The following is a 26,989-nucleotide window of genomic DNA, read 5'->3' as shown; positions in this document are numbered from 1 at the left end:
TGGAATCAATTATAATTGAAGTAAGAAAGTAACTTAGACCTTTTAAAAAGGAAAAGCAAAATGGAAAGGTTTTAAAGGTTGGTGTTCCAAGCAATGTCGCTATGCAGTAAATAAGGGGTTGTCTACACAGCATTTTGGAGTGAGCCTCCCACCCTGAGTCAGCAGACTTGGATTAGCGGGACTCACTCTAAAACTAGCTATTGTGACAAAGTTCCTCCTCTACCTTGGTGGGTCCTGCGCTTATTGGCGGATTTGCTCGCTTCACAGATCCACCCTGTGGGTCAGGAAACAGTCCAGAGACCTTCCCCTCTGGTAGAAACTATAGTCCAGGTCAATTCCTCCTGTGTTTGATCAGGAGTTGGGAGGTATGGGGGGAACCCGGGCCCACCCTCTACTCCGGGTTCCAGCCCAGGGCCCTGTGGACTGCAGCTGTCTATAGTGCCTCCTGTAACAGCTGCATGACAGCTACAACTCCCTGGGCTACTTCCCCATGGCCTCCTCCCAACACCTTCTTTGTCCTCACCACCGGACCTTCCTCCTGATGTCCGATAACGCTTGTGCTCCTCAGTCCTCCAGCAGCACACCCTCTCACTCTCAGCTCCTTGTGCCTCTTGCTCCCAGCTCCTCACACTCACTTCCTGTTCCCTGGCTCCCCCTGGCTTGACTGGAGTGAGCCCTTTTATAGCATCAGAGGGGCCTTAATTAGAGTCAGGTGCTTAACTGCCTCACCTGACTCTTAGCAGGTTAATTGGAGTCAGGTGGTCTATTAGCCTGGAGCAGCCCCTGCTCTGGTCACTCAGGGAACAGAAAACTACTTATCCAGTGACCAGTATATCTCCCTTCTGCTACTCTGCTGTTCCCAACTGGTCTGGGTCTATCACACTAAGTAGACGGTGTTTGGAAGTTGCAGCTCGGGCTGGAGCACAGGCTATGAAGCCCATCCCCCCCCCCCCAAAGGTTCAGAGCCCGAGCCTCAACTTCAAAGTGCTGACTACACAGCTATTTTTAGCATATTCATGTGAGTCTATCGACTGGCCTGGGAGGCTTGCTCCAAAATGCGGTAGACGTATCCTTAAGTGCTCTCAGGTGACGTAACTCTTTGTCAGATGCTCTATTCTTTTTCACACTTGAAATTCACAGGGGTGTTGAGATCATAGACATCGTTGATTTATTGCTGTTACGTAGAAAATTCCTTGCAGACATTACTTCACACAGATGCAGCACTGCCTCTAATGCTGAAGGTTGATTTCAATTCCAAGACAGGACTGCAAGTGCCCTAATTCAATAGAACTCTTGGGCATGGGTTTATCTTTAAGCGTGTCTCTAATCCCATCTCTGTTCAGCAAAGCATGTGCTGAATCATCTTGGATTTCAATGCAGAGCACAGCTGTGCTTGGTTTTGTTCCTGTTTTCAGTGGTGTGTACACCGGACATTTCTCTACCCAAATGGCCCACGCTGCACAATCCCCTCTGACTTCAATGGAGACAGGATTTCATCCCAAATACTTAGGTCTGAGAAGTTGTTATGGGGACTTTCCCTGGTGCCTTGCATTTTGGGCTGCAGTTTCCCTATTACACCCTTTCTCCCTCCTGGGGTATGTGCTGGGGTAGCATTGCAACACTGAGCCTTGGAGTGGGCCCAATTCTGATTTCATTAATTGTTTTTATTCCCTGCTTCCATTAATGCAAGTGAGATCAGAACCTGGCCCATTTATTTTGCATTTAGTACTGCTGGGAGGACAGAGCAAAATTCAATCTGAGAGTGCGGGGTGGGATCACCTCCCTGCAAATGATGCCTCTGGCCTGAGGTTAGCTTTTAAAAGCATATATCCCAGAGGGCAATGCAGAGGTCAGGCTGCCAAGACACGCCAATCATCTCTAAATTTGCTGTATTTGAGGTACCTTTTTGAGAACCATTTAGTTCACACCATTTGCTTTGGAGCTGTGTGCTTTTATGTAGTATTTGCTCTTATAAAATGCCTCTCATCAAAGTGCCAATCTGACCTCAAAACACTCCTGGGAGATACCAGCAGGTAAGTGTTATATAATCCTCATTCTGCAGCTGGGGAAAGTGAGCTGCAGAATGGTTAAACTACTGGCCCGGATCGTTAAGTACAGCAAATCCATAGCAGCACTGGGGCTATAACTCAGAACTCTTGGCCCTTACTTCTGAGATCTACAGGGAATACAGCTATTCCGTTTTAAAGATGAAATTTTCGGAACTACTGTAAGAGACTCTCAATAACATCGATGACAGAGAATCTACACTTCACAGCAGTAAAGATTAGTACTTACAGACCCAGATATGCTGCTCCAGTAAAGATTAGTAATCTTTACTGGAGCAGCATATCTGTGTCTGTAAGGAAGGATCCTTCCAACTTACAGGCATAGGATTCTCAACAGAGAGAGATCATAAGGAATTGCAAAGTTTAAATTCCGAGCAGAGATGTTAAAAGGCACATTGCTCCTTATGTACCTTCAAAGACAGATTTCCACTATTACTCTTATATCTCTAGTACATGGCCCTGGTGTTTGAATATAGCTTTGCCTTTAGGACAGGCTTCCTAGCATTATGAGGGTAAGACTTCTCATCATTGGACTGATATGTGGCAGGTTTGAGGCTAGAATTAGTGTGTGTAATCATACAGCTCTTGTCTGCTGATAGAATTCTGCTCTGAAGGGTACTTCCTTACTATTGCAATGGACTATTTCTGCAGTCAGCTGGATTTCTTTCCAGGATAGGACCTGCCTTCAGAAATGTGACAGATGTGCTATATTTATCAGATTAAAAATCAAGCTTCCAACTATGATTAATTTGACCCTGCCGGTCAGCATAACCCAATAAAAATACAGCTCTGAGAGCATTTCTCAAAATATTCAACACTCGAAAGTTACCAGCAGTGAACTCTATCCTGCAGGCTGCACATAAATTTCCGTCACTTCCATTCCATTTTCACAAGCTCACAACTTTCTAGGACATTTATCTTTTGGGCTGAAAATTTCCATTCTCTGTTCATTGCTTAAAGAAAGAAACCCTGCCAATGGATTTTTTTAAAATCAGGGTCAGATCACGGATGGCTGCAGTGTGAACTGTAAGCTCTTTGGGGCATGGGCAGCTTTTTCTGTGTTTGCACAGCAGCTAACGCAATGGGGCCCTGGACTAGGACTGTGGTCCTTGGCACTATTGCAATACAAAGAAAAGCTGCTCCGGACACAATCTGTAACAAGTAGTGTGTGCACTGGTAGGCTTGAGGGTAGGAGAAAATGTGAAAATAAAGCAGCACTGGATTGAAAATTGCTTCTGGACTAGGCTCAGCGTTTTAGCAGAATTCATTAAATCCCCATTAAATATTCTTCCATGCAGCATGAGAGGCACAGCATCTGCTCCTCTCAGATCACTGCGGAGACAGCTTTAATGGGAGTGATTGTAAATATCTCATTAAAATGTGCAGCCAAATTGTCCCCATGAGCTCCCATAACATTGCAGACGAATAAACTGAGGGGAAATTTTGAATCCTGCTACTTTTAGGTGTGGCGGCAATATTCTGTATATTCTAAGATTTCTTTTTAAAAAATACCCCGCTCTCAAACCCCGCCCCCCCCATGTCTCCTTTCTCTGTTGCAGAGGGTACAACTCTCACAATGTAATCCGCTGTGCTGCTGCTGTTAGTTCAGCCTTGCAGAAACTCTTCTCTAGCAGCTGGGAACTCCCCTACTGCATCCACTTCAGTGGGGCCTAGACATCAAAATCTAAGTGGGGAACCACTTAATAACCTTATTAGGCACAGAAAATATTTTCTCAAATCATTAGGAAATTATATAAAAATGCCTCTGCTAATGCTAGTGCTGAGCACAGGCCATTCCTTAATGCCAGAAGGAATCCGCTGATGTTATAAATGTTTTGCACTCTGACACCAGCACCAGCCAGTTACTTAACTCTAAAAATCCCAGTGCCAGACCCTGAGGGAGTCTCGGGGGTGGGCTCTGTCACATCATATCCCAGATCATAGGCAGTGGAATCACCCACTGCTGCAAAGTTCCCAAATGGATCCTCACAGGCTTCAGTCCCCACAACTGGCTTTTAGAAAACATTTGATGGGGTAGTGTAACACCGACAGACCCCAGTCGTCGGCGGGTGGAATTGAACCTGGGACCTCGGGAGCTAAATACATGAGCCTCTACTGCATGAGCTAAAAGCCATCTGCCCCTTACCTAAGGCTGTAGAGCAGACTCATTAATCTTTAAGGGTACGTCTACACTACCCTCCGGATCGGCGGGTAGTGATTGATCTATCGGGAATCGATTTATCGCGTCTAGTGTAGTAAAATCGATAAAATCGATCCCCGATCGCTCTGCCGTCGACTCCGGAACTCCAGCTCGCAAGAGGCGGAAGCAGAGTTGATAGGGGAGCAGCAGCAGTCGACTCGCCGCTGTCCTCATGGCCAGGTAAATCGACCTAAGATACGCTGACTTCAGCTACGTTATTCGCGTAGCTGAAGTTGCGTATCTTAGGTCGACCCCCCCCCCCCCCCTCAAGTGTAGACCTAGCCTAAGTGGTCTTGGTGCCACTAGAGGGGACAGAGCTCCACACCCAGGAGGTGTGTGGGTTACAGTAGCTCATATCTTCTCCTATCTAGTTGTCCTTGCACTAGTCCCAGAGTTTCTACTGCTGAGTTTGGTGTAATGCCAGCCCATATGGCTACCACTGGAAAAAGCCCATGAAAAATTTGCTCACAAATCCCGTAAACTACCAGATCTGAATAAGGACTTTAAAGTCACTTTCGATGGCCCTGCCCTGGGAATTGCAATTGACTCTTAATGTGGCCAGATTGACAATACTTGGGTGCACGATGGTACACAAGGCAGATGTTTTGCAGAACACTGTGAAAGGGTGTAGGGGTTTTATGTATATATTTAATTAGAGGCTGTGAATGTAAAGCCCCATGAGCTACCATGGATTGTCCAGGATTGGGGTAGTGCAAGTCCTCCTGACCCCCAAAGAAGATTTGCTTTTTTCCCCCAACTGAAGATCCTCCCAGGCCATGTTTAACTGTTGACCTGGAAGTCAGCCACTTGTGGGGAGAAACTTAATGATACTCACATTAATAAGCAACAGAGAGTCCTGTGGCACCTTTAAGACTAACAGATGTATTGGAGCATAAGCTTTCGTGGTTGAATGCCCACTTCATCGGATGCATGCATCCGACGAAGTGGGCATTCACCCACGAAAGCTTATGCTCCAATACATCTGTTAGTCTTAAAGGTGCCACAGGACTCTCTGTTGCTTTTTACAGATCCAGACTAACACAGCTACCCCTCTGATACTTGTCATATTAATAACCGAATTTTGGATCTAAGTCAGAATATTAACTACAAAGTCCTGCCAATAAATTACAAGAATGAAATTCAGTATTGTTGTAGAATCATAGAATAGAATAATAGAATCACAGAATATCAGGGTTGGAAGGGACCTCAGGAGGTCATCTAGTCCAACCCCCTGCTCAAAGCAGGACCAATCCTCAACTAAATCATCCAGTCGTGTTGGTTCCAGGTTATTAGAAAGAAAAGGTGGGTGAGGTAATATCTTTTATTGGACCAACTTCTGTTGGTGAGAGAGACAAGTTTTGAGCTTACATAGAGACTCCTTCAGGTCTGGGAAATCTGTCCCACCTTGCTTTTAGCTGTGATGCTTGGAGCACCTTTCCCAGACCTGAAGACAAGCTTGGTGTAGCTCAAAAGCTTGTCTCTCTCATCAACAAAAGTTGGTCCAATAAAAGATATTCCCTCACCCACCTTGTCTCTCTAAGAATGAAATTCTTCATTTAAACTGGGCCCCCAGGATGAAATTATGCGGAAACACCAACACTGGAGACTGAGTGATTCAGTTCTAACCCTTGGTGCCTTTTACAAGAAATTAGGCTGCCTATCTATGTTCACGGGGAGGAGCTCTCTACTGCCTGTGCCTCTCCTCCTGTTTGATGTTGTTACTTTGCACTACTCAGAACTCATAACTAATTTAGCATGTGAAGGAACCTTTATGCTTAAGGTCTTCTGCTCAGATCAGAAGCCACTACATCTGTCATGTGATAGCATTATCCTCATTATTATTATTTATTATTGTTAAGTACCAGTGATGTGTCCAGCATTTGTACCACACACAAAAATGAAGTCAGTCCCTTCCCTGGGGGGGGTGGGGGGGAGCAGTGTTCACTCTAAAACACAGACTCAGAGGAGACAGGATGCACTAAGAGACCAGAGAGGGAGTTAAGTTACAGTTTAATGAGTTATTCTGAATGACTACTTTCTGCAGTGTGACATGGTGATAGAGAGGTGTTCTGGGATGATTAGGGTTTGTGGACATTGTGGTCTTTAGGAAGGATCTGAATGGGAAGGAAGTGGAGACCCGGTGTCCTGGGATATAGAGGTGTCCCATGCACAGTGGGCAGCATGGAAATCGCACAGAGACAGGAATGGCAGAAGTCAACAAGTGGAGCATTAAGGCTATGTTAACTGATGGACTGAAGGGGGGATGTAGGCGGGGTGGGGGGGAGAGAAGAAAGACATACGGCTCAACACTTTGATGACGTGGTTCCAGATCTGCTGCAGCTTTTACATGTGATCTGATAGAGCACTAGCTGGACAGCTAAAGTACTGTACACTGGCAAACATTTCATTACATTGCAATAGTCCAGCTCATTGGATTTCTCATATTACATGCCCAAGAGGTTTCTTGAGCAATAAGAATCTGTGTATGCCCAAACTAGCACATTCAAGTTCAGAGAGGCAGATGTTGCCCTTACCTTCACCTACTGGCTGCAGTGCAAGTCACAGGCCATTTGTTTGCTGGATTTAGACTGTGTTGGTAGGGAGATGCATTTAGACGCATTCACAGAGACAGACAGTGTCTGCAGCAGGTTTAAGAAGTCACTGTTTTTTAATTCTGACGCTAGTGCTTTTATCTCCTTGTTAGTTGTGTTTGTTCTCTTTGCTGCCTAGCTTGGCAGTGGTGCACAATGCCGATGAGTCAGGATGGATGAACTTCCAGGCTAGCATAAATTCTGTGGGTTTCAGGTTTGTTTTTAATATCTGTGGATTTGGGAGGCTAGATTGCTCAGTGGACAAGCAGTAGGATTTTGACAGTTAACTTGACTTGAATGCGGGATCGAAACATTTTTAACAGATGGCCCTGTGTTATTTCTATAACTCAGCATTGGGCTCTAGGAGGCTCTAAACTGAAGCGAGCATTAAAGGTGGTAAACTCCCCTCCCAAAACTCTAGGGCCACTTTATAGGGCTCCATAGCCCTGGGAGAAAGTGGCCACTCTCTATAGGATTCTCCTTCTCTCCAAAGCTACAGGGAAAAGCAACACAAATTACAATAGCTAGGCTCCCGTGACTTGCATGGCTTCCGCTGTCATCCTTGGAACTCCCCCCACTCCCTACTCCCATGATTCAGGAGGCAAGTGACTCTCATGGGAACTCTCTGGTGGCAGGCCTCCCTTAGGAGCCATTCGATGCTGGGGCAGGAGGGAGGTGAGTGGGCGGGTGCATGTGGTGCAAAGGCCAGGGGCTCTATGTATACACTGTACATAGAAAGCTGCCTTACAAAATATACAAAACACATTAAACATACCTGTCACATGGAATGGATCAATATTTTTGAGTGTCAGTCTGTCTAGTGGAATGGGCTGGTCCAGGACTGTACAAGAACCACCATCTTTTACCAAAGACTGCAGCTCAGGAGAAAAGGAAGGGCATACAGGTATTAAACCAACGTCTGAGCCCCCGTATTTCTGAAAATGGGAAGGGAAAGCACTTGATTATATAGTCACCAAACTCCTCTGTATGTTTTCAAACTCTAGCCACTATACATCTCTCACAACTTGTTTTCCCCGCAGAATGTGCTTAGAGGCCTCATGTATATACTCAAGTATCCAGGGGCGGCTCCAGGCACCAGCGCAGCAAGCGCGTGCCTGGGGCGGCAAGCCGTGGGGGGCCGCGTGCCGGTCGCCGTTAGGGCGGCACTCAGGCAGCCTTCGGCGGCATGCCTGCGGGTGATCCGCCGGTCCCACGGCTTCGGCGGCAATTCGGCGGCGGGTACGCCGAAGGTGCGGGACCGGCAGATCACCCGCAGAAACGCTGCCGAATCCGCGTGACCAGCAGACCGCCCGCAGGCGTGCCACCGAAGGCCGCCTGACTGCCGTGCTTGGGGTGGCAAAAAACATAGAACCGCCTCTGCAAGTATCAGGGGGTAGCCGTGTTAGTCTGTATCCACAAAAACAACAAGGAGTCCGGTGGCACCTTAAAGACTAAAAGATTTATTTGGGCATAAGCTTTCGTGGGTAAAAAACCACTTCTTCAGATGAAAGTCTTTCACTCCATGCATCTGAAGAAGTGAGGTTTTTTACCCACGAAAGCTTATGCCCAAATAAATCTTTTAGTCTTTAAGGTGCCACCGGACTCCTTGTTGTTCATGTATATACTAAGCCTCAAAATAAAACATTTTTCTGTTATCGTCTGAACAACCTCCAAAGTATGCAGCTAACCTGCATATTAAAAATCAAAGCCAAGTCCAAGTGCACAAAACAAACCATACTAGTATTTTTCAAATGCCTTGTTTAACACAGGTTACTGTTCTCTTCACACTTGTGGGTTTATCGCTGCTAGAAAATACGCCAAGTGTTGAACCCTGTGCAGTCCATAGGGGTGGCTCGGTACTGACGCCTGTAATGAGGGATTTGCAAAGGGCCACAAACGTGATGCAGCGCCTCTGAAACATGATTCACGCATACACAGGGCAAACCCTCCTACGGGGGCCTGCATGTGTGGTTCAGAGCAGTGGTTCTCACCCTTTCCAGACTACTGTGCCCCTTTCGGAGGTCTGATTTGTCTTGCGTACCCCAAATTTCACCTCACTTAAAAACTACATGCTTACAAAATCAGACATAAAAATGTCACAGCACACTATTTCTGAACAATTGCTTTCTCATTTTGTCTGTGTGAAGTTTTAGTTTGTACTGACTTTGCTAGTGCTTTTTATGTAGCCCGTAGTAAAACTAGGCAAATATCTAAAAGAGTTGATGTACCCCCTGGAAGACTGCTGCGTACCCCCAGGGGTACACATACCCCTGTTGAGAACCACATGACTGGGAATGTGACTGTCATGGTGTTGCTGACATAGACTCTAACCTGTGCTCTTTCAAAACCTATAAAATGTGACAACTGCTGTCTGTTTAAAACCACATCTAATTCAGACAGTGTCTCCTGCAATCATCTATTGCATTACAGCATGTCACCTTTGCTAAGTCATTACATGATCTTCATAAATTTAACTGACTTTGTACTCAAAGACACTGGAGCCTCAAATGCCTAATGCCTGTTCGGTGGTGAAAAATTAATAATACCTAGCTTTTATATAGTGCATTTCATCAGCAGACCTCAAAGTGCCTTACAAAGGAGGTATCCTTGCTCCCATTTTATGCCTGGCAAGGGCAGTGGCAGAGATAGAACCCAGAGCTTCTGAGTATGTTGCTATTCTTTCCACGAGGCTAAGATTTTCACTGTTTCTCTCTGCTTTTCCCCTTTAGCTCCCAAAGGTTCTGATTTCTTTACACAAAAGACTGCAATTTTATAGAATTGATATGTACCATTAAAGTGCCCAGCACACTTCAGAAGATGTAGTTGGCTTTAGAGATCCAGTATGTTGGGTATGGGAACTGGGGGAACGGTAAAGGAATTAAAGAAATGTCCAATAATACACACCTTGGACACCATATCAGCCCTATAACATCACACCTTTATACACATCTCCTGTCATTTAAATTGCCCTGAAGAACTACTGTGGTGTGTTTTACTCTTTGCTATTTATATTAAAAAATATATTACTATCCTTCATATACATTATTCCACTTGCATTTTTCTCTTTAAAATAATTCTTCCAATATACTTGCATAAATATTTTCCAAGCTGCAAAAAACACATACAGTAAGTGTGACTGTTTCTGCCCATTGTTACCTTTTTGTTACGTTTAGTTTTGGTAATTAATAGGAAATCATTGAATAGAAAGAGGTAGACATCAAGGATCCTTGTACTCTCTGAGGAGAAAAACAAAACAGTAGCATGATTGTTTTGAGGAACTGCAATTTCTATTCTAAAGCAGATCTTAAGCACATTTTAAGCAGACCTCCAAATGTGGCACTCCACCACTCATTGTCTCTTTTGTGTTCTCACACACTCCAGACTTGAAAGGCATTCTGCTTTGTCATTTTGGCCATTCATAACTGTGGCACATTGCAGCCACATTATCATAAAAGACCAGCAGTTTCTCATTGCCAAAATAACTCAGATCATATATCTTTGAACACAGCTACAAAGAGCAGCATGCTGTCGACCAAACAACTCACTTATGGGTCACCAGGGAATATTAACCCTATGGCAACTGCAGACACATAATGAGGGTAAATTCCAGTGTTCATCTGGATCCCTTAAAAATAGTTGTACAAAGTCTCACCCCATTGTGCCTACATGATACAGCTCAGATTTTCATGTTGATGGCATTATAAAGGTCCTTCAGTAACTACACAACGTAGAGTGGACTCAACTTCCATCACTACCTTGGCAGTAAGAGAAGAAATAGTGAAACAAAAGTCTTTTAAGGGCAAGTTATTTTTATAAGTATGTACTGAAGTCTTCAAGGTGGAGGCCCCGGTCCTGATTTGGGCTTCTAGGTGTTCTGGTAGTATAAACAATGAGTAATCATGCATCAGAAGCAAAGGTGATGGTTTCAAAAGGAAATAGGGAAACCCCAGGATCCTGGAATGTGGCAAGCCATTTAGAGCTCTGGGAGTCTGTTGGATCGAATGCCCAGAGGGTGGAGCTTGCACCTCAGTCTATCGTTGGGGCTCCCTCTACAGGTTTCCAACCTGCTGCTGTTTCTTTTTATTTCTTGCATGGTCCTGTCTCGCTACTCTAGTCTCTTCCAGAATCACTTCCTTTCTCTTCTGCAGACCTTATCCTTTCCCGCCCTTTCCTCTTGTCTGTCCCTCTTCTCTCTTACCAGCAATATTCTTATTGTATAACGCTTAGTGTATTGACTCCAGTCCACACCCTTTCATGCTATCACTGGCCAGTCATAAGCCTTTTATATCTGGTGTCTTCACCCCGCCTGTTACTTCTGATGCCCAAGATAGGAGCACTCCAGGGCCAGCATTAAATAAAATGTTAACTTCAGAAGCTGTGGTGCCATTAGGAAATTCCATACTCAGAATGTTTGTCTTGAAATGAACAATCTCTCAAAATGCATTTCTATTCTCAGTGTTACAGGTCAGAATGGGACAGCCAGAACTTTCACTTACAGGCAAGCTGGAGAATGGGAAAATAGTTCATTGAGTGCTTGTTCTGAAATGTTTTAGTTTGGAAACGACTTGGTTTATTTCAGGAGGCAACAGCAATAGCTACTAGAGGTTAACGATGTCATGGACTAGCCACTTGTAGGAAGCAGGGCTGGATTAAAGATTTTGGGGAGTCCCCTAACTGAAGTGGGAGGCCTGCAGGGGGAATAATTGCAGGGTGCCCATCCTGCACTTACCCCGCAGTGTCTCCTGTCCTGCACTGGCTCTTGACACAGCGTGCAGGCGGGGCCCTTCCCCTCCACAATGACACACCCCGCTGCTTCCTGGCCCCGGGGTTTTTGTGTGTGTGTTGTTTTTCCTCTGGGTGGTCAGGTTGCCCCTGAGATGTGGGCCCTGTGCAAGTGAACCGAGTGCACATTGGTTAATCAGGGGCTGGCTGGAAGGCTGTGGGAGCTACAATGAGAATCCCCCTTTATCTCATCAGGGATTCAGGACACTACAAACAGTACACCACCAAGTAACATGAGACTCCCCATCTTATTTGTTTAAAACTTACTTTCCTCGGGCCTCTTAAGGCCCAAGTATCATATTCAAGCTCTTGTATAATTTTTGTCATAGCTCCTTCATGCTTAGCAGTGGTATATATTTGATCACATAGTGTTACCTGGATTATACTGATGTACATTTTTTATTGTAAACTCTATCCAGTAGTCTGTCTAGTCTATGTACAGTAGCTAATCTGTTATGTTTTATTCAATTTGTGCTAGGTACTTTTGCCCATCATTGTCTTACAATTTCTACAGTGGCTGCACCTATTATGTTTCCTTTGATTTTGTGCTGGTGGGGGAAGGTATTGTGAGCTTGAGCAAGTATTTCTTCTACTTATAACAACATAAGGATAATTGATCCTTTGAATCCATTTGCTGCTGGGAATTGAGGTTTTCATTTTGAAGGTGGTGAGGTTTGTGGCCAGCCTGACTTTCAGCCATGAGTCCCAGAGCCGTGAGCCAGCTACTAAGAACTGCATCTTCCACATACCATCCCTAATATTCATATGTGGTACATTATGCTGAGATGGTGTGGCAGGCTCCAGTCGGGATTTCTGGGCCCTTGTCTGTTTGGTTCTGATTCCCAATACTGCTTTAACATAAGGTTTTGATGACACTATTTTAAAATGGTAGGAGGAGACATTTTAGTCATGGAATGTCCAGTGAAGTAAACCTGTTTCTTAGGATGGAAGCTATGATCAACATTTTACTCATTTTCCTTTTGGTTTCAAGGTGTAATAAGAAACAACCCAGTTTCGAGAGAATTATCTCAGAGTAAAAATGCTGGGCACCTCAGGGTGTTGACACTGGGCTTGGAGACACACAGCACACCTCAGTATCAGACTGTGTGTGTTTTTAAATCTGTGTCTTTAGGAGATACTTTCCCATTTTCAGCATCTCAACCTGGTTAGAATTATGTTTATTCATTTTCATCTTGAAAATGAAAAGGTCAAGAAATATTGCCAAACCACGCACGCTCTCAGATTGCTTATGTTAGCTAAAAGAAGTTAAGCTTGCAAATTTATTTCTGCAAGATTTAGGGACATGCCATCCTATCTGTCTTCAATGTAAATTTCTTCCTGCAAGAAATGTAGATCCTTGATAAGTACCAGTACTTAATCTCATCAGCAGTGGACAGCTCAGGTGATGGGGGTTGCTGGCTGAAAGTTTGGGGATGAGAGGAAGAGCTGGATTAAAAAAAACTTGTGCTCTGCCCCCTTCTGCCAAACCCTCCCAAACAATAGCAATGAATTTTTGTAAGTTAAAAAAGAATTGTATTAATTTATGCCTCAACCATTACACCTGTTCTACCACCTTACATTTTCATCTCCCTGTTGCTGGCCTGTGTCTGTGGGGGAAGGAGAAATCTTGGTCTGGTCCCCTCATCCACAGTTTGATGATAGTTGTGAGGGTAGGAGAAAGGTGAATCACAACTTCTACACCTTATTGTCTTTGCCTCAGTGCCTGGCTGCACTAATCAGGGAATTTTAAACTGAAGACTTTTTTCTCATGCCTAAACCACCGCTGAGACCTTTATCCCACCCCAGTGTGCTGTTCTCAGTGCCTCTTCTGTGCTCTGTCTTCCTTGCACTTGGATAAGGACAGGGATGCTGACGCTGCCCAGTCTCTACCTCACACTCAGGTAGGGATGAGCATGCTCAGCCCCTGCTGCCTCATGCTCAGATAGGGATGTTGACTTACTCATCCAATGAGACAAACCTGCACGTCTTTACAACATGATGCTTGTGCTGCAGAGATACGACGTTGTGTTATGTTGTGCCACAGCAGCACAATGTGATGCTGCTGGGATTGACGTGAAGGACATGTTCCAATGCTATAATATACTGCAGCTGGGCAAGATCATGTCACTGGTGGGATAGTCTCAAGAATCCCCTGTTTCAATAAGCTTTTCCTCGCTAGCAGCGGGCACAATCTAGTGTGGTAACACCTTCCTCCTTGAAGACATCCACCAAGGCTAATCCCTTAGAAAAATTGTTTATAATTTAGGAGGGATGAAAAAAATATTTTTTTATTCTTTCCTTAATCTTACGTATGGCACCTAGATACTAGTAAAGCGATGGATGCATTAGAACTGCTTAGATACCTAGATCAATTACACAATAACAAGGACGCCTTTTTACAAATCAGTCTCAACTTCCTCTGTGTTCCCTGAGCCACAATCCTGAATATCACAATAAAAAAACAGCTCTGAAATTTGGACATTGGCCAGTCAAGCTGATTCCTTCAGCATTTAGCAGGTTGGCCATCCAGATGTGACAATAACCAATCACACAGATTACTCTCCTCTTGGCAGTTTAGCTATTTCTCACTCGCTGTATAACATGTTGCATATTTGTTTTTCTTTGATCCACATTTCTAATTAATCAGTGGGGCACAGATCCGTGCTGTACTGACCATACAGAATATGGTGCTTTAATGCTGGCACATGAATAAAATGGCATTTACCTGCAAGAGTTAACCTCCCTTCATGAAGAAGCTGTCTGTTTGAGGAAGACAAGATGTTTTCACTCATGTTTTCTCTTAAAATATGTTTCAGACACTTGGAAGAAAAAATAGAAAAGAGAATCATACAAATTTGACCTGGAACTGGAAATTGACCAGTTGTTAAGGAGTCTGAGAAATACTCTTCGTATTTGTAGGATGTGCAGGTTTATATCAAACTAAGCATGGCCGACAACTACCAACTTAGCATGGCCAGGGTTTTTTCAGCAATACTATGGATTAAACAAATTTAATTCTTTGAAAATTCAAACTGGGATCATCTTCTTTAGAGTGAATTTAATGAATTTAACAGCACTGAACATCAAGGTGAGCCCCACTTAGCAAATGTACCATAATGTTACTTAATGGCAGGCTTCAAAGGCAAGGGGAGGTCAATGGGTCACCTCAGCAGAAAGCAGAACCTATTCTCATGGAAAATTCATATTTTTACATTATTCAAATGCTAACCTGAATTTCTTAGTTTCATCCTGGGAAGTGGGGAAGGTGAACAATTTTGCATGGTTTTACCTCAAAACCAGCTAATAAAGGAATAATAAGAAGTAAGATTTGTATCAATCCTATACGATTCTTGGGTTGGGATACTGCTTCAGCTCCCTGGAGTAAGCAGCGTGGATCTCCCATAGATTCTTGGGCCAGGTGATATTCCATCCTTAGAGCCAAGTGCAGTAGAAACCCTTTCCACCTCCCAAAAGACAGACCCTGAACTTCAGAAGGGGAAAGGAGGACTCTGGTTACTGCCAGAGATGCGGCAGCAGGGAACAGTCCTTCTCTCCAGCCCTGAACTACTTGTGTGAGTAAAGCTAAGCACAAAGAGGGTAAGTTTTTCAAGGCTAACAACATCTGTGCACATGTGTCTGCCCAGCGCTTAGCACGATGGAGCCTACTCTTGATTGGGGCATCTACATACTACCAGAATATAAAAATAATAATAATGTACATCTACATTAGTTAGAATACAGAGATGATTATCATCTTTAGACCACAACACTAAGGTTGGGCAAATGTAGGAACTATATGAAAATTTTCTTCACAGAAAAAGTCCTCAGGCTAACATTTAAATAGTGGTGAATACACTGCTTACCTCTGGGAGAAAGAACCTTTTGTCACGATCCCAAAGTGGAGGCCAAATTATAACCTCTTGCAGCTGCCTAAATTTCTGAAAATTGTCCAGCCATTTTACTTTACCTTCAAGATCTCCTGAAAAATACAAAATATCAATTATCCCCATGGTTGACAACAAGCTTGAGAGATGTTGAATGCCTTTAACAGTGCTAGACTGCAGTGGAAGTAGAAGGACTCTGGCCTAGACCCTTAAAGGTGTTTAGCTGGCTAACTCCCAGTGATTTCAGTGGGAGTTTGTGGCACTCTGTACCTCAAAGCAACACCCCGGAACCCCCATATTCATCACTGTCATATAATTATGATATGTTTTATACAAAGTATGCCTTGTGAGGCATCATTTTGAAAGTCTTGATCTACTGAATATTAATATCCTGTTGGATTGTATGTGCTATCATTGTATGGGAAGTTATGAAGTTTTGTTACGTGTGTGTTACTGAAATATGCTGTGAGGTTGGGAACATCCACAACCAGCCTTTCAGGTACGACTGTGGAGTAGCCAGTCATGCTGACAGCCCATTAAAGAGAATCCACTATCCCAGGAACTGTATACAATGGAGATTTCTCATGGAGAGGGCATATATAATGGAGACTGCTTGACTGATGGGGGCAGACCTTTACATCACAAGCAAAGATCTTTTCAGCAAACTGGAAGAAACTATAGAAGAGGGGAAGTGACATCATCACTTGGCCTCATTCCTGCCACAACTCAACACCTGGAAACACATCTGGAGGACAAAGACTTTGAATTGGGGAGTATGGTCCCAGGCTGGAGGAGAGTTCCAGTGTGTGTACTGAAGATCTGTGACCTCTTTGTACCATCTGTCAGGGTGAGACACTGCTTTATTCAAATCCTGTTTGGTTTGTAGCACTCAGACTGTGAATTTATTTTATTTCTTAGGTAACCAACTTTGATCTTTACACTTACTACTTATAATCACTTAAAATCTATCTTTCTGTAGTTAATACATCTGTTTTATATTGTACTTAAAACAGTGTATTTTGGTTGAAGTGTTTGGGAAATCTCAGCCCAGGTTACAAAGGCTAGTGTTTGTCCTCTCCACATCAGGGGAGGGGCAGTCTGGGTAATGAACTTACACTGGCCAGGCTTCTGACCAGGGAAAGACAATATATGCTGGGGGTGTAAGGCTGGAGAGCTGGAGGGAATTGGCTGGAGCCTTTCTATTATTGGTTCATGAGTGGCTGGGAGAAGCATTCATGGAACTCAGTTGGGTGCGTCCCTGCCTGTGGATGTCTGTGTAAGTGTAGTACCTGCCAGAGTTTTGTAGCTTGCCAATGGCATCACAGTGTGAGGGATACCCCAGGTTGGTGGGACAGAGGGCTCAGAGGTCCCACAGTCCCGGTTGCAACCCTGGAACCAGAGTTAGCCACCTAAAAACCTTTGAGGAGCTGGGCCTTTGGGGCTTGCAAGGTTGGGCCCAAAGCTTAAATCCTGGCTCTATTGAGGTCAATTGCAAAACTTCCCTTGATTTCAGCGAGGCCAGGATTTCACCCCACATGTTTAAACAGGTTTTAATACACTGTTGTGATATATTGGATGTCATATTACCAGTTTGATACTGGAAAAATGTCTGACTCTAAAGATTCACTTACTATTTTGTCTTAAACTTCAATTAAAAAAACTCGATATTCCAAATTGGACTCCAGTAGCATGAGAAAGTTCTTTACTGGTTTAATTAAGGGTAAATTAGCTTTTATCGTTTAGGGTCTGATTCAAAAGCCATTGGAATCAATGAGAATCTTTAAGAACAAACTTTAAAAGGAAGGATGGTTTTGTGATTCAAGCACTGCACTGGGACTCAGGAGATCTATTCACAGTGTGTAAAGTGAAGCACGTGTGTTAGTCTGCAGGATCAGGGCCTTAAAGAGCAAAACTTCAATATGACTCCTAATTTTGCATGCAACATTGCAGTGTGCACACACACACTCAGCAAGGAAGGGAACGCTGGAGGTAAAGATACCCCTCACACCATCCCAGCAAGGCAGGTAAGTTGTAATGTCACAGATAAGGACATGAAGGCAAACAGGCTAAGTGGCCCAAAGCCACTTCCTGATTTGTAATCCTGGGCAGAGATCACTGGTCCAGGCATTCGCCAATGGGTGTATTCACTTTCTATCTATTAGTACTCTGATTGACTTCAGTGGGAGCTGGATCGGGGCACTGGAGAATAAGTTTGTCTTATAACGAGCTTCAGAGCTATCAGATATTTAAAACTGCAAATTGTGGGTTCCAGGAAATGACTGAATGAATAGGTTATTTATGTAAAATAGAATCCAGTATAAAAACCCATCCATTTTTTTTCTGCATAAGCTGGAGAAAGTTTTCCTTAGCTGAGATGGCTCCCTAGGTACCTTACATGTAAAGACTGTCATTCCGAGAAAGGTTGTTGGCATAATATGCCCCTTGTGTGTGGAATTTTATTCTTTTAAGGTTTAAACCCTCCGAATCCTTCCCAGACATGACTCCATCTCAAAGACCTCTTTGTTTGAGATATTCCTTGATTTGTTCCCATTTGTGAACTGCTCTCAGCTGTTCGCATGTCAATGCAAATGATTCTCTGTGAATACAAGTGACTGACTGATTTATGTGCTGTATTACCATACTGAGGGAAGACTTTGACAATATGAGAATGGTACCAGGCAATTTTAAGAAAAAGAGAAGGACTCAAAGGGATCGCAATGAGTTTTTCATGCCACCAATCACATCTTCAAACAGTAAAAAAAAAACCCAACCTCATTTACATTTGAACCTCAAGTGCGTAAACCCCCAGAGAAAATGCTAAACAGAGAACTTGACTTTTAATCTCAGCTACTTACGTAAGGACTTTTCCACCTTTTCCTTAATAGAGAGGATGGTGGCTTTCTGTGCTGCATCAGTGCTTCTCTTCCAGATGTTGTTAAGGAGGAGGGGATATCGGGTCAGTCTGTGTAAAGGAGCCACCAGCAGTTCTGGCAGATGTAGTCGTTTGCACTGTTCATTTTGTTCACACCACTACTGAATATAAAGAGAGCCTGTTTTAGGATCTACGAACTCGCGGTGCTTTCTGACAAAGTCGTTAATAAGCAATTAGCTGCATCATCAGCTCACTGAAATGAACTGGGGATCCACTTGTGATGAAGCCAATTCAGTTCCCAGTGAAGTCAATGGAAAGGCTCCCTTTCACTTCAAGAGGAGCTGAATCAGCCCCATAGGTTAATCTTTGGTATAGATAACTTCACATTTCAGGCATTATACTAATTCATAAGAATACGTTTCTTCACTATACCATAATCTTATCAAGAAAAATCTCAATCGGGGATTCCTCCAGAGCCATTTCCTCTTCAACGTTCGACTGCTTATAAAAGAGTGAGTTTTGCCCTTAGATGGGTGTCTGTTGCCCCTGGGGGACTCCTGGTGGTACTCGAGCTATTCAGACCCCAAATGCCCCTAGTAGGGGCAGGACACCTGGCTACCACCCTGGAGCTGCCCATAAGAGTGAGCTCATTTTTCAGGTTTAAATAGAGTAAAATCTGAAAGCTGAGCAAGTTTGAAATGATGGTGTCCATTACTTAGTATTTATGTAGTGCTATTGGTCTGTGTGATGCTAAAGTTAAATAAAAGTGGCAGGGCCCTATCCCATGCAGTGTATGGGGGGCTAAATTCGGTTAGTGTAAATCTGGATTAACACCACTGATTTCAGATATGTGCAGTGTAACTAAGAGCAGAATTTGACCACTCGTGCTCACTTTAGCAGTCCATAAACAATAACTCTTCAAGCTTGGCAAGAGTTTAGGTCAAGTCAATGGAGATACAGCTACATGACAGGGAAAAGCCAAGCCACTAAATGTAGTATTGTTGTGCTAGCCTCCCAGTCTCTCTCTTCTTCCCAACTGGTTTCAGATACAGTAAAACAAAATCAGAGGGGAGCCATGTTAGTCTGGATCTGTAAAAAGCAACAAAGAGTCCTGTGGCACCTTATAGACTAACAGATGTATTGGAGCATCAGTTTTCGTGGGTGAATACCCACTTCATCAGACGTTAGACACGTCTGACGAAGTGGGTATTCACCCATGAAAGCTGATGCTCCAATTCATCTGTTAGTCTATAAGGTGCCACAGGACCCTTTGTTACATTTTGTTTTACTGGAAAAAGCATCTCAAGGGGTAAAAATGACATTTACATCTATGAGCTGCTGTTTTAGTTCCATCCTGTGCACTCAAGGAGATTCTCTCCCTTCCAGATGGGTCACAGAGATATAAATATGCAAAGGGGGGAAAAGCATTCAAGTGTTCTCCCTCGGGTTCAATGAAAACTCTACCAACTCCCTTCTCACAGGCTCACAAAAACACGCAAAAGCACTACCATGCTTTTTCATTACATTCATGTGTTTGGTGCTGTTAGCTTGGTTTAAACACATGCTTTTAATTTCCATCTGCAAAGAGAATTCAGACTCAGAATGAAGTAATAAAGCACGCATCTTATTCTGAACGTTGTGCTTGTAAAGTCTGATATGACCATGTGAATATAAACATGGCTTCAAATAAAGACAGAGCTTAAGTGACAAAACCACCACACCATCCTCTCCAGTTCACACAAAAGCCTCTTGAATCTCCTGTTCCTCAGGTGTGCCAACGATTGTGTGTTTTGTATAAGTTTCATGCTATTTGCTGTTCTGATTAAAGCAGCAGTCAAGTGATTATATGAAAATCTCAGCTTTCATTTTTTTTAAAGTAAGTTTTTAGCCCTCTTGGTTGCAGAGAAAAGCTTGAAGATGTGGCCTGAACAGATCCTAAAGGCTCAAAAATAAGGGAAATAAAAAGAATCCCCTATTTATTATTTTTAAGATCACTTCATTTTTAAACCCATCTTCTGATTTTTGGGGGCCTGACTCATGATTTTTGAATGCCTGAGTTTGGCAATACTTACTCCCTGTCTGCACATACTGTTGGAGTGGCTGGGTCCTTTCTGGCTTCCACATTTTAGGTTTCTATTTTAAATGTTCCTAAGGCTAGCGTGTGAACCTGTTCCTTGCACTGGTGAGCAGTTACTTGTAAGAATAGGCCCACTGAAGCTCACGTAACTACTCATCAGAGTCACCAATGGCAGTAACAGGGTCACAGTCTGGCCCTAAGGCAGCGTGGCCCTAAGCAGCAGCCCATGGCATCAAGTCTCAGAGCCTGGGTGGACCGACTCAGACCAGAGGGGTTCTGGCTACCGTGCTAGAAATAGCTGTGGAGACAGCACTTTTAAGATGAGGCTCAGGCTGGAGCTTTGGCTCTGAAGCCCACGCCGCTCCTAGGCTTCAGAGCTCCAGCCCAAACTGCAGCATCTACACACATAATTTTAGACCCGAGTCTGTTGATCCAGGCTTGGAGGCTCACTGCCACGGGCTGTGTAGATGGCAACCTAAATCACAGAATCTGAGATTTGTTACGAGGTCTGATCTTTGAGCAGATAACATAAGACAGAAAATCCACAAACCCCTTAAAAATAGGCAGTTATTTTAGCTTCTTCCCTCAGTGTTGGGAAATCCCAAGAGGGGATCATTGCATTAGTTACTTAGTTATGTCAATTGCTTCACTCTCATCCCAGTGTTTACAGATATCACAGGACATTATACACCGGCCAACCCTGCTGCTCCTACCCTGAGATAGGAGGTAACATATGACAGGTTTGGATTAACAGCCCAGCTGTTTGACCTGCCCCGGTTGGAAGCTAGTTCTAACATCTAATAATTCTGTATTTTATAGGTTGCACTAATTGAATGTGCATTAAGATGCAGTTGCCATTGGAAAAGCACTGTATGAATGTAGTGGATGAAAACCTGGTGCCATTGAAGGTGCTCATGTCAATGGAAATTTTGCCTATGACTTCAATGGAGCCAGGATTCCACCCAGTATATTTAAACCTGTGGCATCATTAGCATTTCAAGAAAAAAGGCACAGACTGTTATCTAAAATAGAATATAGGCTTTTCCAATTTGTTTTTAAAGACAGGATAGGATGGTTGAAGACTCAACAAGGAGAGCAAAACCAACACTTTACTTTCAGATAGATTCCAAAATCTTCTCTCTGCCTCAGGTTCTCCAAGTAAAAGATGGCTGAGGTGTAATGAAGGCAGTAAATCTGGTGTGTCTGGCAGAGGTTACCTTGAAAATACTGCAAGACAAAAGATTTAGAAGTTTAACAAGATTGAAAAAGAGGAATGTCAAAGTGAGGGGCAAAACAATGGGGTAAACAATCTAAGGAGGAAGGGATAGCTCAGGGGTTTGAGCATTGGCCTGCTAAACCCAGGGTTGTGAGTTCAATCCTTGAGGGGGCCACTTAGGGATCTGGGGTAAAATCAGTACTTGGTCCTGCTAGTGAAGGCAGGGGGCTAGACTCGATGACCTTTCAAGGTCCCTTCCAGTTCTATGAGATAGGTATATCTCCATATATTACTTTTCTTCGTTTTTATAAGGTACATTTTGCCAGAGATTTGATTGTAACAGGGAAAATCGGGCTACAATAGAGAGTAAACTTGCCAAAGAAAACTACTTTCTTAAAGAATCCTGCCACAACTCTAGCAATTCTATGGGCATCTGCAGTGTTGAGACTTTACTGCAGGAAAAATAAAGTAGATGATAAAAAATGCTAGGCTACGGAACAGCTTTGCATAGCCTCATATTTAGGAATGTACTAAGGTATCAACGTGTGTTAGAGGCACTTACAAATTTGGAGTGAAATCTTGTCCCCAGTGAAGTCAATGGCAAACTCTCATTGATTTCAGCGGGGCCAGGATTTCACCCATTGAGTGAAAGAAGAGTGACTGTATCTCTGAAGCTCCCATTGGACAGCTTGATTCCTCCTAGTAGATGATCTAGGTCTTTTAGTAAAAGTGGAATGCGACCAAGAAAGCAGTTTCACAAACTTTCTGCACTACATTCAGAGCCCTACTACAGAGCATTTCTGATCATGTTACCTTTGTGAGTACAGAGATGAAATCCAGGGAGGATTCAGATGCAGTGACATGGTCCTTTATAATTTTGAAAAAATCAGTCACAAAACTGAGACTCACCTAGTCAAGGAAAGAAAAAAAAATTAGTTTGTCTGCTCTTCTGAGCTTTATTTTTACCACTAAATCTTTCTAAAGTCCAGATCCTGCAACTGACTCCATACCCAATAGAGCCCTGTACTTGCACGAAGTTCCATTGACTGACTTTAAGTCAGCAGGCACAATCCCTTTCAGAATTATGGTCTAAGTGCTTACGTTAACCAGAAGTTAAAACAATCCTGTTAAAAACACCCACTTAGGCCTTGTCAAGCACTGTTTAACAAAAATAATGAAATGAGATTACATTTTTCCAATTACATTTATTTTAGAACAGTAGCTACATAATTAATGTGAATATTAAACACAAATTAACATTGGGAATTACAAATAAATGCTGTACACTGATCTGATGTGACAGAACACTGTAGATGCAATGTGATTAAAGAGGTCTTCAAACTCATTTGGAAAGCGATTGTCATTTATATTCAACCTTATTTCAATTTCCTGAAGATAATGAAAAACATTTATTTAAAACTGCAAAGGGACCAGAATGCAAGCAAGGCATTCTCCCAAACTGAGTTCTTTAAAAATATTTTCACTTAGATTCTAGTGGTTCTATCTGAATCTTCACATCTTGTACATCCATAGAAAAATTTTCTATGAAATCTACATTGACCATGCAGTGGTATCAGGGATCTACAGTATTCCTGTAGAGTCAGAATCGAAAATAACTGCTGTAACTCCAGTACCATAGTGAACTACATTAAAATGCTGGGATTTTAATTTTAACCACTATATTTTGTTTAGCAAATTTGTGGGCCTACTTAGCTTTCGGGGAGTTGCTCGTGGTACAGTATGCATTCTAGCATGTTGGCAAGGTGTATTTTATATATTTCACAACATAAAGTTCTTTTATGGCAAGAGTGTCAGTGTCATTTCCCCCACATTTGACCATAATGGATGTTACTATATTATATACACACGCAAAGATTTAAAAAAACCATAATGGAAAAAATATTAAAAACAACACTCAATCATGACTGTATCGTAATCAACCCTCCGGTGTGTTCATCCTGTAAACTGCACATAATTCAACCCCCTCCCTTGTCTCACCCCACAATAGGGCCAGGCAAAGACTTGATGCATGCTTATTCTGATGTTTAGTTTATCGGTTGTTTCTGTAGGGAGGCCAGGGGGAACTGAGGTCATAAGTCTCTTCTTGGAGTAACAATTATTATTTTCATTATGATGTCGTTTTATAGTGTGACGGGGCATGAATGCCCCGCACTGGGATTGCAGGGATTAATTCCTCTATTTGGGCCGAGGAGGCCATGCCCCCTCGACGCTGCTGGGCATGCTCCAGTTGGAGACCAGGTATAAAAGGGAACAGCCCTGCTCATTCAGGGCGAACCATTGGAGAGGGAGGAGGTGTGCTGCAGGCTCTGCTGAAGGACCGCTGGCACTTCACAATGCGGAGGCTAGCCAGATGGCGGCGACCAATGACCCCAAGGCTCCAGATGCCACAGAGGGAGGAGAAACCATGGGAACCCTGAGACGACAAGCCATGGAGAAGCGTGTTGGAAGCAACCCAGGGAATCTTTGCGGGGAGGTGGTTGTAGAACCAGAGACTAGCTCAGTGTGTTTTGGCTGGATCCCTGAGCCGGTGGCAGGCAACCCTGCTACTGACAGGGCCCTGGGCTGGGACCCGGTGGAGAGGGAGGGCCCTGGGGTGGCGGCCCGTCTCACCAGTTCTATTGACTCTGGCCGCCAAGCTGCAAAGCCCTGATCGTGAGGGCAGCTTTATTGACTCTGGCTGTTAGGCCACCCCTCCCTGATAGAGAAGGCGAGTATATTGACTTTGCTTGTTAGGCTGCACTACTCTGGGACCCAGAGGGGTCACTCAGACATGGCCGTGGGGCTATAATGACCCTTGCCCCATCCCAAAAGGGGATGGAGAATGCATGACCCACGACATACAGTGACATCAAAGGGCTCAGACTATATAGAGGCCCAGTGGGCTAGGCACTGCATAAGCAGAGTAAAAATCAGGGCCTTGTCTTGAAGCAATTACACTCTAAATAGACAAGAAAGATATTGGGTGGGGGAGGAGACACAGACACAGAGAGATGAACTGATTGGGCCAATGTCACTCAGCAAGCAAATGGCACAGATGGGAGTAAAATCAACATCTCCTGACTGTCAGTATCTACTAGCTCATACTGCCTCTCACCAATAGAGCTCTAATAATAATACTTAGCCCTCTGTGTGTTCAAGCCACTGTGCGGACACTGATTAATCTTTGCAATCCTTATTATAGAAGGCAAACACTCTCTGTGCTGGTAGAAGAAGAGCAACAAAAATGAGATGTCAATGACCATGGGAAGTGTAACTTTGAGGAGGAAAACTGCAACGCACAGTTTTCTTAATATAGTAGCATTTGATCTTAGTGCTCATCTTCTGTAGTGCTCATTCACTAACGGAGTCAGAAACTGTTCCCAAACGCCACCCCCTATTTAGTCAGGGTGATGTATTTGCTCTTATACCAATAATTTTGTATTCAGTGAAAAGAATCAGTTTGGAAATAATTTCTTCTGTCTTATGTGATGCTGTCAAAGGTAGGACAGAGTTTTGTTTGCCATTAACGCCGGGTAACAACTATTTCAGCTTGAAGAAATGCCAGGTATGATCAGTTGCAATCTTGATTAACTTGTCTTGGCATTAAAATGCCTTGCAGAGAATGCTGTCCTTGCAAAATGGAGATCTTAGGCCAAGTTTTCTGCTTTGCCGAGCTTAGCACCACCCTCCCTGAGTGTAAAGATCCCTGAGTCTTTTCTTGGCCCCAGCACAAGTCAGAGCAGTGTAGGGACTACTTTAACTTGCACACATTGGAAAAGAGTCCTCAAGGAGACTGACCACCAGCTGAGAATAGACAGAGCACAGAGCACTCTGGGTGTGTCTTCTCTCCACCTTGCCCCAGAAGCTGCAGGGTGAGTAGCACATGAGACAAGCATGTCACCTGGGGAATCCCTAGCTGGGGAGATGTGGGTGGTTTCTGTTCCCTTTGTCCTTATGGAGTAGCACAAAGGGACCATAGTGTAGCAGACACTTCATGTCTATGCACTTGTTTGATACGGGAAATTCACAGTTGTATGGATCAGACTGTTGTGATTGTTCTGCCCTAATGTTTGTATACTGAGGACTGCCAAAACCCATGATTTAACAAGACTCTATTTGAAAGAGCTAATTCCAAACTCGTCTTATGACATTTACTTCAAAACAGGAAACGATCAGACTACAGCCATAACCAAAACTCAAATGGCTCTATGCCTGTTCATGAAATCATTTGGACTGATGATGCCTCATCCAAATTGTTTTGCCAAAGAGAGAGGGGGAAAGTGTCCTTAGGGTCAAGTTCAAGATACAGACACTGAAATCCGGGTCTGGCAATTCTTTGTGTTCCTCTTTTTTTAATTATGCTTCAGCTTTTGATCTAAATAAGATTTCTTTTTTTCCCCTCACCTGGTTTAACTCCTCCAAGTTTGCAAAAAGTCCCCACAAATCCACATCCACGAGGAACTCATTGTTTTGCAGGTATTTTAGTGTATTCACAAATATCTTTAAAAAAAGACAATAAAGCCATATTATTTATTATCTGTATTAATTCAACATTAACAAACCAATTAATTTGCAGAGGGCAGATAGATTTACCATATATTCCTTCATAAGCCGTAATTTGACTGGCAGACTACAAAATGGCTGGGCTCACACCATTTAGGAGCAAGTCTTTCATGGCCTGCACAAAGCCTAAAAATAATGGGTTTTGGGCAGGAACTATGCAGTGACTGAAGTGAGAGAGTCCATACACAGCCAGCCCACTGACTGCAACGTAGCCCCATCATGGCAGTTATTCTATTCTGTGGTCGGGAATGGGGACTGAGGCCTCTTTAGACCTGGTGGTCATGAACCCTGTCCTCTAACCTAGGCCCACCCCAACTCTTTCCGTCTACCTCCAGGTTGCTCTGTATGCTCCAGCATGGGGGGTGGAAGAGTGCCACTAAGCAACTGAATGGCTGTAGGGCCAAGGCTTTGAGAGGCTGGGTGGCTTGTTCAGTTTCTCCTCTTTTAGTGTGAATTTCAGTGGCGCTGAATGAATACTGAATACATTACACACTAGCTGCTGTAGCTTGGCTCTTTGGGGGTTGCACTGACTTACTGTGATTTCTACCAAACAATGGCCCCAAAGCAGCTAAAAATGAGCTGAGAAATATAATTTATTTAATAGAAATGGCTTTATGTGAAAACATGAATAAAATGCCTACTGATGTTGCCCAAGGTGCTAGGGGAGGGGTGAAGAGAGTGAATGCTGATGCTTATCCCTGCATTGGTCTAGCTGCCATGAACTAATGATCTGAGAGC

At 43.6% G+C, this 26,989-nt stretch overlaps 1 protein-coding gene across 1 annotated transcript in view; it reads right to left on the bottom strand.

Moving 5' to 3' along the window:
- PLEKHG7 (pleckstrin homology and RhoGEF domain containing G7) overlaps window positions 1-26,989 on the bottom strand; it is a 55,419-nt gene that overhangs the window by 9,976 nt on the left and 18,454 nt on the right. Inside the window, exons 7-14 of the mRNA XM_065403861.1 lie at window positions 26,093-26,188; window positions 22,502-22,597; window positions 21,586-21,699; window positions 18,379-18,553; window positions 15,503-15,618; window positions 14,365-14,458; window positions 10,014-10,093; window positions 7,633-7,792 (exon numbers count right to left, since the gene is read on the bottom strand). Coding sequence (XP_065259933.1) covers window positions 7,633-7,792; window positions 10,014-10,093; window positions 14,365-14,458; window positions 15,503-15,618; window positions 18,379-18,553; window positions 21,586-21,699; window positions 22,502-22,597; window positions 26,093-26,188 — 931 coding nt within the window. The remainder of the gene's footprint in view (window positions 1-7,632; window positions 7,793-10,013; window positions 10,094-14,364; window positions 14,459-15,502; window positions 15,619-18,378; window positions 18,554-21,585; window positions 21,700-22,501; window positions 22,598-26,092; window positions 26,189-26,989) is intronic.

This window comes from Emys orbicularis, chromosome 1, assembly GCF_028017835.1.
Source record: "Emys orbicularis isolate rEmyOrb1 chromosome 1, rEmyOrb1.hap1, whole genome shotgun sequence".
NCBI lineage: Eukaryota > Metazoa > Chordata > Testudines > Emydidae > Emys > Emys orbicularis.
This window is presented reverse-complemented; position numbering and strand designations above follow the sequence as displayed.